At 39.4% G+C, this 12,878-nt stretch overlaps 1 protein-coding gene across 3 annotated transcripts in view; it reads right to left on the reverse strand.

Annotated features, from left to right (window-relative positions):
• The window catches only part of nfic (nuclear factor I/C), a 54,314-nt gene extending 41,809 nt beyond the window's left edge, over positions 1 to 12,505 (reverse strand). For all 3 annotated transcript variants that reach the window (XM_069679589.1, XM_069679587.1, XM_069679588.1), the window contains exon 1: positions 12,390 to 12,505. In XM_069679589.1, coding sequence (XP_069535690.1) covers positions 12,390 to 12,470 — 81 coding nt within the window. In that variant the 5' untranslated portion in view covers positions 12,471 to 12,505. The remainder of the gene's footprint in view (positions 1 to 12,389) is intronic.
• Positions 12,506 to 12,878: the final 373 nt, after the last annotated feature.

Consider the following 12,878-nt stretch of genomic DNA (forward strand, 5'->3'; position numbering starts at 1 on the left):
TATTTTGACTTTTCAAATGATCGACATTTGGCCTCACTATGAATGTGATGACATTGTGAAACTGTGAAAAAAGATTTTCATTGACTATCGATTGTCTCCCTGAGATAGTCCTTTTTTCATTTTCGTTTTCCATTTATGGGACAGTAGGAAGCCATGTTTCCAACGTCTCACCAAGCTGTGAGGGATCTGAAGTATCCTCCAGTTTTAGTTGACCAAAGTTATTTGATACATAAGATAAACTTTAAAATCATGTTCTTAGGTTTGGCAATATGTTACAATTTTTCAACTAGTATTTGTCAGTATTTTCAAGCAGATATGTGAGCATTTGTGAAAACACCATCCCGCTGCTGAGGTGAGACCTCTCCAATAAATATACGGATATGATGTCTTTTCACAAAGAGAGTATTGTTCACAATTTTTGGAGGAATTTTATATTTTCTAAAAATTGCCATACCAGATCTCTACAGAAAGTTGGGGTTGAAAGAGCTGGAGGCAGCAGTTTGTCACCCTGTGTATGTACATGTTGTAAAATATCAATATTGTCACTTATATGAGTATCACAGCACACTGAGTCCTTGAAAGTGAGTGCAGCATGTCAGCGAAATGAATGACCACACCTTAAGTGCTAGGCCAAGAGCTGCCAAAGTACACTTGAGAATGGGGGATCACCGAGCAAAGGTGCCCTGTTAACCAAAATAGTTAACACCAATGTTTTTATTTATCAAAGCAGGAAAGATGGTCTTCCTCATGTAATTACAAGTGGAAAAAAAGCGACTGAACGTCACAACAGCAATTAGTTCACCTGTGGAAATATTAGAGACTTTAAGCAGAGATTCTTGAGCAAAATGGCTTCTACTGTTATGACGGGAATGCTATGGCATCTCATTGGTCAATTTTCTCCTCTTGCTGTGAGCAAATCTGGCAAGAGAAATGTGAAATAATCCACTACAAATGATATTGATAAATTATATATGATATAAATAAACTGATTCTGATAAATGATAAAAAGTACAACATAACGCATACAAAACAGAAATGCATGTCACAACTTTAAAGTCCCTTAACCTATAGGCATTATGTAAGAAGTGGATTTAGCCAGCTTGACATCACCCATTGTTAATCTATTTGGTGTGGAGCTGAAGAGGGAAGGGGAGTTAGAAAACAACAAATTATCAGCTAATGCTAGCACTAGGTTAATTAAATGAATCATTGATTCATGGTAGCTGTGATCTGGGGAGCAAAAAAACAGGCCTTTAGGAAATAACACTTGAATGAACAGCTGACGAAGACCACAGACGCTGAACAAGGCATTTGATCAAGCATTTGCTGCCATCCCTATCTCTTTACAGTGAGTTTTCCATTGATAATGGCATAAATAATCGAATGTTTTATGTAGCAGCTCAAAGGACTAATAATTCATAACTAATTAATATCAAATTATGTAACAATAATCCATAACTCAAAGTTTTGCATCATTATTACAGACATTGGTGTAAAAGCTGAAGGAGAGTGAGGGCACTCATCTTCAGCTCCTAGAAACGATTAGTTCATTACTAAATAACAGAGTTTAGGTTTACCTTAAATTCAATGTTTGGATGCCACCCATTTTTGACAAAACAGGGAAAACTTATAATTAGTTATTAATTAATTTAGGCTTGTGATCTCAGGGTTGCCACAAGGTTCTTGGCCATGGTGCACAATGACTTTACCATTTCATACACACACAAATCACAGAATCAAGGTCTTTATAAATGAAATATTTATTAAACTACTGACTACATGACTAAACTACTAAATAGAAAATACATGAATGATTGAAGAATAAATGAGTGAGCACAATGAATAGGTTGCACAATGAACAATCTCTAAATAGGATTGACATCAAGTCAAGTCAAATCAGTGACCGTATCTTTGGTGGTTTATCAATTGATTAAATGTATAAAACACCATTCGGCAGTAGAGAGTTTGAGGAGCATCATGGAAGACTGTGAAGCAATTTAATATTAGGTTTAACTATAATTTTGATTAAGGATCCTAGTTTAGGTCTAATGCTTATTAAATCTCTTGATTAATTTCTCAATTGGTAATGTAGCTTTAGTTGTCTGACATCAACTCTTAACACTTGAAATAGTATTGTTCACCTGACGATGGGCAGAGTGGCAGCAGCAGAAGTTCTTCCTGGCGGCCTCAGCATTTTGGGTCCCACGTTGCAGACTGCAGGCTTTGAGTCTGTGTCTCTCCATCTCTCTCAGTAGCAGCTGGAGCATCTCTTCATGTCCTTTGGCTGAGGGGGGTCACAAGGGCAGCTTTGCCATAGTCAAAGTCTCTTCCGTTCAAAGTCTGTCTCTAACGTCAGCTTTTACTCAATAGTCACAAGATTTGGCTCTCAGGCAAGTTCAGTGCAACTTAGGATTCAGGAGTTGCAGCAGGCGGCGTTTTCTGACCCAGCATTCCGCAGGGCAGCATCAAGGTGAGAACCAGAGGCGAAGAGCACAGGCAGCAATAAGGGATACTGGCTGGCAGGACCCAAAGTTCTAATTGTTTTCAAAATCAGAAGTTTCCTTCACGGGTTGGTTGGATGTCCCTTCCAACATGCTCGGTGTGGCTAGAACTCTGCAGCGGGCCTTGGGTGGCCAGACGGCTGGCTTTACCCCCCTCTCTCCGGCCTTCCGCCATTAGGCCAGAGAGAGGGAGAATCACATCAGTACATCAGTCCTGGGGTCTCAGCAGAAGAGCCACAGCAGAAGAGTAGTCTTATCACTTCTCCTTGGGTATTATCCTTTGTGATAGGGGTGTTTTGCATTGGCGGGAGCTGCTGACCACTCCCCATCATAAACCATCTGTTGATTCTTTCAGTTAAACTTCTTTAACAAACTTAATATTAATTCGCTTCACCTTTTTAATTCTACCATATTTGAAAGTTTTGCTCTCTCTCCTTTGAAATAAGACCAAATACTTAATATCACTCACCGAATAAAACATTACAATAAAAGTATTAAACGATTTCAACAACCACATAGATGACAACCTTAGCTGTTATGACAAATATGTATACCTGTACACATACATGTTATATATATGCATCTGTATACCCTTTGTACACCAAATGAATGAAATAACTTTAATAGTCTTATCAATGCTCCCTCTACCACATGAATGTGTCTGTGTCCTGTGACGTGCAGAGGTGCTCAGAGAGATCTTGCAGGCAGATAAATTCACACAACACACAAAACACAGGAAAGGCAACCATTGTCAATTAGTGTCCTTATCAACCGATTCTTGTTGATTCCCTTTGTTTTGTCTGAGGGTTGTTAAGTCCATAAGAAAGTGTTTATTTGTTAATCCCTTGTTATGGGGTCCATGGACCATTAGAGAGGTATAAGGGTTGTTGCTGTTTAACCCCTTTATCTTCTGAAAGGTCATTTCCTGAGGTGTCTGGGGACCTGGGATACCAATGGGAAGCATTACTTTTGTCATCTTTATGACTTTGAGTGCAAAGCCCATGAGAAGGTGTCAGGATGTCTGCTCAAACATCCTCCCTAGGCTTAAGCACTAATGTGCACATGCATTCCCATCGGTGACTATAGGAAACATGTTACAGAAATATAAATCTAACATGATAATGTAAAATAATTGAGGTAATAGAATAGGTATTAATTAAGGGTTCGGCCTATAGGTTTAGGAATTGTCAGAGAGTCACAGAACTGTAGTATCTGTAGGCAAAGGGGGGATGAGAGGGAGAGTGGGCAGATAGCCACTCATCCTCTCTGTACATTTAGAATCAACAATCAACATTAAGCATCAGTCCAGTAACTTCAGTTGGTTATTACACATAACATATTCGTAAATGTACATTTTAATCATAAAGTTCTTTATTTTCATATGGTTTTTGGAGATCTCCATCTTGTTGCTCGAGTGAGTCTTTTGATGTTAGCCAGAAATCAAGGAAAGTCGCCCTCCTACAAGAGCCATAAATTAGCTGGCTTCACTTGTCATTATTTACCAAGAGGTCATGTGAACAGGAAGAAAAAGATTCAGTTTTTGTTAAGGAGTAAATGATTTTAATTCTTCGTCATCGGATCATCCGCTACATTTATTTTGATTTTAAAATAGTTTTCAAATATACTTAGTTGAGACAGAAATCTGAACCAGATTGAGGGAGTTTTCAGTTGGAAAAGAAGCATATTGAAAATAGTAATATTGCTGGTTTTATGTGAATTTAACAACCCACACATCATTTTCACAGTCTCTTTTGATGAAAAACTGTAAGCAGCTTGCGGTAAATTAGAAAAGCCTCTTATTCTCTAGATTTGCGGAACTGCAGCAGTGCGTGAGTTGTGCCTGAGCCTTGCTGCTCTCTCTAACCCATAAACATGGCTGCTGAAATAAAAACATGCACTGCTCAGGTATTGTGGCTTAGGTATAAGCCCCACTTTTATTTGTTTTATTACACGTTTGTCTCCTTTTCCTGGTCTTTGTCCTGTGCTTGGTTGTGTGTTTGAATTTATTTTTCTGCCATTTAAATGTTCTGTGTGTAACACTTACTCCCTCAGAGGATTTAATGTGACATATCTAAATAAAGCACTGATTTACCAACAATCACGATCACATAGATAACTGTTGGCATCTGATGTTAACGCCCCTGCATTGAGAATCAACAATTCATAATACTTAATCACAAAACATAAGGGGACCACAAAATCACCGTAGATATTTGAACTATGGAACATGCTGAGAATATCTAAAAAATAGAGCCCGACCGATATTGGATTTTTAGGGCCGATGCCGATTCCGATATTAGGGAGTAAAAAAATTCCGATATCGATATATCAGCCGATATAGTCATATATGTTCTAATTGTATCTGAAATCAAAATATATAAAAATTCCAAAACTGAAAAGTCTGAAATTGTCACATTTGCATGACATACAAAATTCAAATAAAATAGTGTTTCTGTAGCAGCTTAAATAGCACAAAAATAAAATATCAAATTGTATAACACAAAAACACACAAAAGAAGGGACAAAAATGATTTTCTTGTTTTTCCCACCTTCACATTGCTGCTGAAGATAAAAGTCACTAAACACAGACCAGCTCATTTGACATACAGATACTGTTAATAATAGTAATAAAAGGCTTAATGAGCAGGATTTTCTATATTAAATATTCCCTATTAATCAACATCATGAGAAGTGTGAGATGGTGTCTATATCTGCAGAGGATCTGACCTTCGTCTGTGTTTCTATTCCTATTTTTCTGCTCTGTTTCTTTACAACTGAGCATTTAAACATATGACTGAAACCAGTTGACACTGGTAATCCTGCCTTGGTAGTGGCAGTAGCTTTTATAATAGCTGGAGTAATCAAAGGTGTAGCTACAGTAACACTACTATTGATAATCTAAGCAGCAAAAGAAACATATATTATAGTAGAGCTAAGTACTTAGTAGCACTACTACACTAATTCATTAAAGTTGCTAAGTACTGCACATTAGAGGCCGACCGATAGTGGATTTTTAAAGGCCGATATAATAACGATAGTTTGTTAGTTTGTACGAGGAAAAAGCCGATAGCCGATTAATCGGCCAATATCACCCTACCCTTCGAAAAAAAATTAAACTAATTTAAATGAACAATCTTTATCTTTATTACATATCCTTACACTTAACTGTTGAACTGAAAGTCTATGTCAAATAAATAACAAAAAAAACATCTGGAACAGAACATGAATCTCAAAGAGTAATGAATACCTAAATAAATAAAATAAGAAGTAAAGAAAATATAATCTGCAAATGAACATCTAACTCAAATTGTTGTGCCGACATTGTGCCTTTCCTCAGCAAAATAGTCCCATAGAGGGACTGTGTTTCCTCCAGCTGCCATCTAATGTAAGAAACAAGAAACATGTAAATCAATTCAATACAGCTATTAATTACTAAAGTTACACATTAATGGTTATTATCATCACGGAAGCTTTCTGACATATATTTGTCAGAAAAAAATAGAAACACTAATTCAGCAGACACAACTCAAGTAGCATCAAAGAAGTTACCATAAGAATCTTATATAAAAAGCAAATGTATCGTCCCTGCGTCAGTGTCTCGCTCTTTTCCTTTAACTTTACCTACACATTGTTGTTCACAACAGTTTGTGTTGACGCCATGACGTGCTTTACTCCTACAGCAGCCTTATGCAAACGCTGGTTTTTAATAAACCTGTTTTTTCCCACTTCAACTTTGAAAATAAGTGTGATTGCTGGATTACATCGTTGGAAATATGTTGGATTTGTTTACATGGCGATGCGCTCTTCCGTGGCGTATATCAGACAAGATGCTGCACGTCCAGTTACATGTTTAAACACTATTTAGAAGAGAGAACGCCAAATTGGTAAGTAATTTAAGTAACAGTTAAATTATTTATTTTCCTCCCTGTCTGCCTGTCTTGTGTCGTGGAGAGCTGATATTGTTGCATTATATTCCATAACAGAAAACTTTTGAGGGGAGAAATAAACTGAAACGAGTCAGATATAATATGAACCACGTACCACTTGTCAGCTGTTCCCCGGTACAGCAAAGGTTTAGCCCCCCCACCCCTCTCACGGTCTCCACGTACAAGTGGCATTTCATGATTTTCTAACAGTTGTTAAGAGTATCCTCGGGAGTTGCACACGCAAACTTATATTTTCAGCAAAAGTGCCCCTCAAATGATCAGATATGATCCCATTAGTTGTGCTAGGCTTGTACTCACTGCTATCCAAATTGTAGCGAGCTTGCTAGCTAAACAGAGACAGCAGCATGAGCTCGGCAGAAAAGCAGTTAAAGTTAACGATAGTCTAATTAATTAATAATGCAATATTATAAACAACAACATTATCATGATCATAATTTGTGAATAAAGCTGTGTTACAAAGTTAACTTTAATTAATTATCCCAGGTACCTGCATTACCTGTATGTCACGTATGGAGACTCCATTAAAAAGGCGAATGCACGCAATGTACTTCCCCGCCTGAGGCTGCACAGCCATCGGCCACTATCGGAGCCCAGATCCGCCGATGATTATAGTTTTTAATAAGTCCTATCGGGGCCGATTATTCGGCCAAAACGATCAATCGGTCGACCTCTACTGCTATGGTGCATTAATGTTTGGTCTTTCTCTAAATAACAAAAAAAAAGAGTACATTCTATACGGTTCTATATTCTATATATGGTTATGATTTGGTGCCATATATATACAATTTGATTTGATTGATATAGCAGTATTAGTAGCACCAGTAAACGTGACAATAGCATGACAGGCTGCAATATCATCTGCATTACATAATATGTCAACAGAGAGGAATAGAGTGATAAACATTTACCACAGATAAAGCAGAGATACATAGCATGTGCATGCAAAGCATAGCCTACTGCGAGCAGACAAACTGACATACAGACAACCTAGAAAGATAATGCAATCCCTTCCAACACTCTCAGCATGTTCCAGCTAAAAAACATGTTAATTCAAGTCCCTGTTCAACAGGCCTAGTAGAGCCTGTTGTATTTAGCTCTTTACACCTTCAATCTGTGTCATGTTACTTGCCCCTGAAATAAATCCATTTCACTGCCTGCCCCGATCTACACAATGACAGCAATGGTAGCCGGGAATTGCTGAAATGTTTTAAATGAAGACATTTGTTTCTAACGTTTTTTCTTTTTTCTTCATACACTCTGGATTTTCAAATCAACACATGTCCTGGTTAAATCCATGATTGCCTCAGTCCCATGGAGTATTAAAACAACAGTTACAAAACATAATTTTGCTGACAGGTGGCTAAATCATTCCAGGATTTAAGAGACAACTGTGTTTAAATGTTTAAATTTCCATTGCATCGTTGTTTGTTTTTGCAGATTGCCACTTATTCAGTTATGCAGCTGTACCTCCGGGTTAGAGAAAACGCAGCATTTCCTGGGCTGTTAAAGTTTTTTTTAAAGAATCCAGATATGAGAGTGCTCTGGTCGCCTCAGATGACTCTGCTGCTTTAACTCCAGAATTGATGACACAACAGAAAAGTTGAGGACCTGGAAAAATTCGCCGCAAGGGAAAAAATAGAGAAAGTTCGGAATAATCATTCATAGGAAAATATGGCCGGAGGTGGAGGGGCACGGGGAACTGTGTCATTAGGAGAGGGAAGGGGATGAGGGGGCGAAGAATAAAAGAAAGAGAACTGAAATGATGCTATGACTTCAGCCCACCCAATATGACAGCCTAAAAACCGCAGTTGTTGTAGCCTCCTTAAACTGCCCCAAAACACCCCAGTGAGCACCAATCGGGATTTCAATGTTGAAATTTGGTGAAAAACAGGGTGAAATCAGGTCGGAACATCTAAGACAGGGATGTCAGACTCATATTAGGTAGTTAGGATTTGTTCAAATGAGACCTCATAGGGGCCTGACTATTTTTTGCCAACATCATTATGACTTAACACATAGATAGGTTACTAGCTGTTTTATTATTTGAAATTATTCAATAACAGCCAACAGATACTTATACCAATCAGTGACCATTGCATGTTGTTGAATAAACAACAAAAAATGTACAATTACATTGAGTAGAAGAGAGAACACCAACAAGTCTAAACAAGTCAGACAAAAAGCATTATGCAATCTTTGCAACATATTAACAAAGGTACATTACAATTTAAATGTCTTTGTCATTCACTGATACATTTGAAAGAATGTATGTTACAGCTATAAAATCCTAAATTTCTTTCTTGCAAGCTGAAAAATGCACACTACAGTTCATATCAGGATCAGCTTTACCCTAACTACAGTAAACATTAACCTACCTTCTGATGTGGCCCTAATACAGTCATTCATGTTCTTGATTTAGTGGCAAACATAACATCAGCAAACACAGACACTCTCCACTGAGCATGCCCAGTGAGCATTTTTCAGTTGAAAAGATCTTTAAAAGGTGACTATGGCCCCCATTTAAAAGACGTTCTAAACTAGTTCAACAGTGAACGTTTTTTCTGACTATTTGAAGACATTTATTAAACATTTAGTTTTTGACAAGAATGAAATGTTTCGACCAGATTTCACCCGGAAATCTGCTTCTGTCACACGAGTCATCACACATTTTGACTGCAATTTTCAAGTGTATCTTATAAAATGATTGTGTAGCCTAAGTGAGCAGTGCAACGAACTGAGTTTGATTCGATCTCACGAAAGCTCCATGTACTGCAATCATCGCCATCAGCCATCTAGGACTCTACACTTTTCTTCCTGTCAGATGTTATTCAACTGATCAATAAAAAGAAAAAAATATCTATCAACTATGTCAGCATCCAGGGCTAACAAGGGCAATTACCCTGCAACAGCCTAAACAGTTTCCATGAGAAGAATCAGGCTGCAAATGAAAAAAAAAAAAGTGCTGCAAAAGGCAGACGCCAATGCATCAACATCAAAGACGCTGCAAATACAGAAACAATGCAAAGTAAAAAACACACAGAAACAAAAAATACATGCAAAAGCAAAAGGCTGTAAATCCAGTCAACACAACAGAAGTACTACAGGCCTGTGGGGGCGCTCGGTGTAACAGCTAAGAGCAAGAGCTAAGGGTTGCTTCCCTTAGCTACAGATCTAAGTTAGTTATCTAAGCTAGCTCTGACCGGTGTCAGGGCTCTGAGCACATGGGTGTGTTAGTTTTCACTCCTCAAACTAACACATGAGCTCAGAAGTTCTGAGTTGTCAGGCACAGGGCAGGAAAGACTCAGTAGGGAATGATTAGTTTGATGACAGGGAACAACATTACTGTTACAGAAGCCAAGATATTTAGTGAGGCTAACCTGGACTCTGAAACCAGGGGATATTGAGACACGTTGGGGGGAGATGTATGAGAGGGATGTCGGACATCAGTTTGTGCCCATCTCAGAGGCCTGATCGGGGGTTCGGTTGGGGAAGCCCCAGGATGCCAAGAGCCAAATCTGTCACGAAAACCATCACGCTTCTGTCTTGCCTTTCCTCAAACTGAGCTCTGTTGGTCTCTGACTATATGGCAGCGGCCTTTGCCGTGTCTATCCCTGTGGGTCTGATCCCAGAACTCCCAACTCCCGCAGCCCCTATGCTAGTTAGATGAGTTAACACCAACACTTCACTGTGCTCAGAGTCCGACACTATTAGGAGTCATACACTCACCAGTGGTTACTTTAGCAAAGCTACCTGACAACCATTTCTCAACAAAAGTTTTTGCACTGCAGTCAATGTCAAATGTTACAAAGTCTGATAACGAAAAAAATCACTGTCTCATCTCCCTCTCTCCTGTCAATAATAAACCTGTTCCACTGAGCGCCCCTACAGGCCTGGAGAACTTGACACTGGATTTGCAGCGTTTTTTCTTTTGCATGTGTTTTGTAGGTTTGTTTGACTTTGCATTGTTTCTGTTTCTTAATGCATTTGTTTCGCCTTTCTGCAGCACATTTTTTATCATTTGCAGCACGTTTCCGTCAATGCATGTGTTTTTGATTTGTGCATGTGTTTTTGAATTTGCATCGTTTCTGTATTTGCAGCCTGATTCTTCAAATGGAAACCACTTGGGCCATTGCAGTGTGATTGCCCTTGTCGGCCACCATAGTCTAGGGGTCATTCTGCCGTTGTATTCAGTTTTAAGGAGTACTGGTTTCTGAAAACTTCCTTCACCATTAGTAAACACCAATGGTACGTTTTAATATAAGATAATTAATAATTGTCCACCCTAACAGGATAATGCAATTTTGTATCTAATAAGTGTAAAGAGAATAGGGTAGGCCAATATCTGATGAATGTTTCATAGAATGATCAATAAAAAAGGATGTGCCAAATGTGTACAAAACCTAGCCTGCAATAAACAAAACTGTATACAATTGTGTGACTGCAGAATGAGTTAATGAAGCTAAACCAGTAGTTAAGGCTATGAAGTCAATATGTTGATGGAAAATTAGTCTTGTAGTCTATGATCCATAAACTTGAGCTGCAAAGCGAACACTGTCACATCAAGAATAGTCAATATTATTTCAGGCTCGTGCACAAGGCAAGCCGTGTTCAGGAGGATTTACCCACAGCAATCAATTAAAGGCAGTTTATCCAAAAGCTTTATCTGTCACGTATCATTTACGGAGTTTATGGTGAGGGAGGAGCAACGTTTCTCTACAGCGGTATCTCAGCTGTGTTTCAATTCCAAACTTCAATTCGAGTATTCTAGTGAGCGTTTTCGACGAGATTATGGGTACAGAAGGACCGCATCTGCTGCCAGCTGCAGCTGTTTGTCCTAGCGGCTCTCTGCCCCAGCTGTATGCCGGGATTGGAGACCCTCTGTCGGCTGTTCAGCCTAACTCAGTCGGCTGGCTCCAACTGCGGCCATTTTCTGCTGACTAACACACACACACACACATGCACACGCACGCACACAAACGCACAAGCTAAGCGGAGGCTTGAGTGAACTTCAAGTTGGCCTTCCGCCGTCCCGCGTGACGAACGGAAGGGGGGCAAACGGGCCTGCCCCTGCACGTTCATTTTGAGTCACAAACTGTGCTACTTTCAAACACGACTGTACGCGCTGACATATACCCACCAAGGCATGTTGTCCGCTTAGTAATGCACCGCCAGGGGTCGGAAACCACTTTTGAGGGTGGGATAGAGCCTTCATAGCCAATACGCCCCGTTCTTCGGCATGGAGGCGACATGATTCAAAACTCCATTTAAAGCTGTAAGAGTTTAAAGCTGACTTGTTTATTGTCAGGCATACTTATCGTCACAGTCGAGATTTTAAACAGTCTCCGATTTGATGGTCTTTTGGCTAATTCGGCACACGTCTTATCCTCAAAAATAGTTTAATGTCAACAATATGTCAAGTTTTATAAATGTTTCTAACTGCTGACTTCCGCCCTACACTGTGTTTTCGACGGAAGATGCCAATTGAAAAAACGGATAAACGGATTCTAAAAGTGAATATTTATCAAAGTACGTTGTGTTTTGCTTGTAATTTATGTGCCGAATTAAAGGGTGGCTCCCCCAAAATCAAAATTGTTTTTAAATTTTGTTGTGCCTGGTTAATATACTTGCCGGCGATATATTTGTCAGATTTTACAAGACATTTAGTTACAAATTCTCTCCATAGGCAAACGTCATGTATTGTAAAATAGTATAATGTTAAGGTGCTGTTACAGAGTAAAAGACAGACAAATGACAGACGGAGAAAAAGAGAGAGAAATCTAAAAAAGAGGCTTGCTGACATTTGTAGAAGCGGATGCCTCTTTCTGCTCCACTTTCAGCTGCGTAACTCCTCGCATTGCGTCTTTTTTGGAAAACACAGAATAGCACACCAGTCGGAGGGGAAACTCCACTACATTATTGTCAGAAACAGGTTTTCTCCTACCATATCGAAGCTGTGCCGCCACCGGGGGAAGTTAAAGCTGATCTCAACGCCTGCCCATCTTGCGTTGTCTGGCGTTATCATTCCATATTCATTTCCATCACCGTGCGCGTGCCAGGTGGAGTAAATCCGCGGTGCTCGAGAACAGAAACGTCCCGCGTCAAGCTTCGGGCTCAACGGCAGTAACCCCCTCCCAACTCACCCTCTCTCTCTCTCTCTCTCTCTCTCGCTCTCTCTCACTGACACGCACGCACGTACCCACACACACCCGCACGGTAGGCTGCGGCAGAACAGAGTAGTGCTACCTAGTACTTTCGTCGTTTTCAGCATTCTCACCGACTCTGTCTTTCAGTATTCCCGCCCTCCTTGAATTCCATTCTCGTCGTATTCTTACGTTTATTTTTCACAGTTTTTTTTCCTTCACTGTTTGTTTGAACTCTTAACTGCCACTCCACTCTTCTCTCAATTATTTTTAAATATGTCTTTCCCTCT

The sequence above is a fragment of the Semicossyphus pulcher genome, unplaced genomic scaffold (assembly GCF_022749685.1).
Source record: "Semicossyphus pulcher isolate SPU_LCO1_2020_fin unplaced genomic scaffold, fSemPul1.0.p SCAF_4, whole genome shotgun sequence".
NCBI classification, from domain to species: domain Eukaryota; kingdom Metazoa; phylum Chordata; class Actinopteri; order Labriformes; family Labridae; genus Semicossyphus; species Semicossyphus pulcher.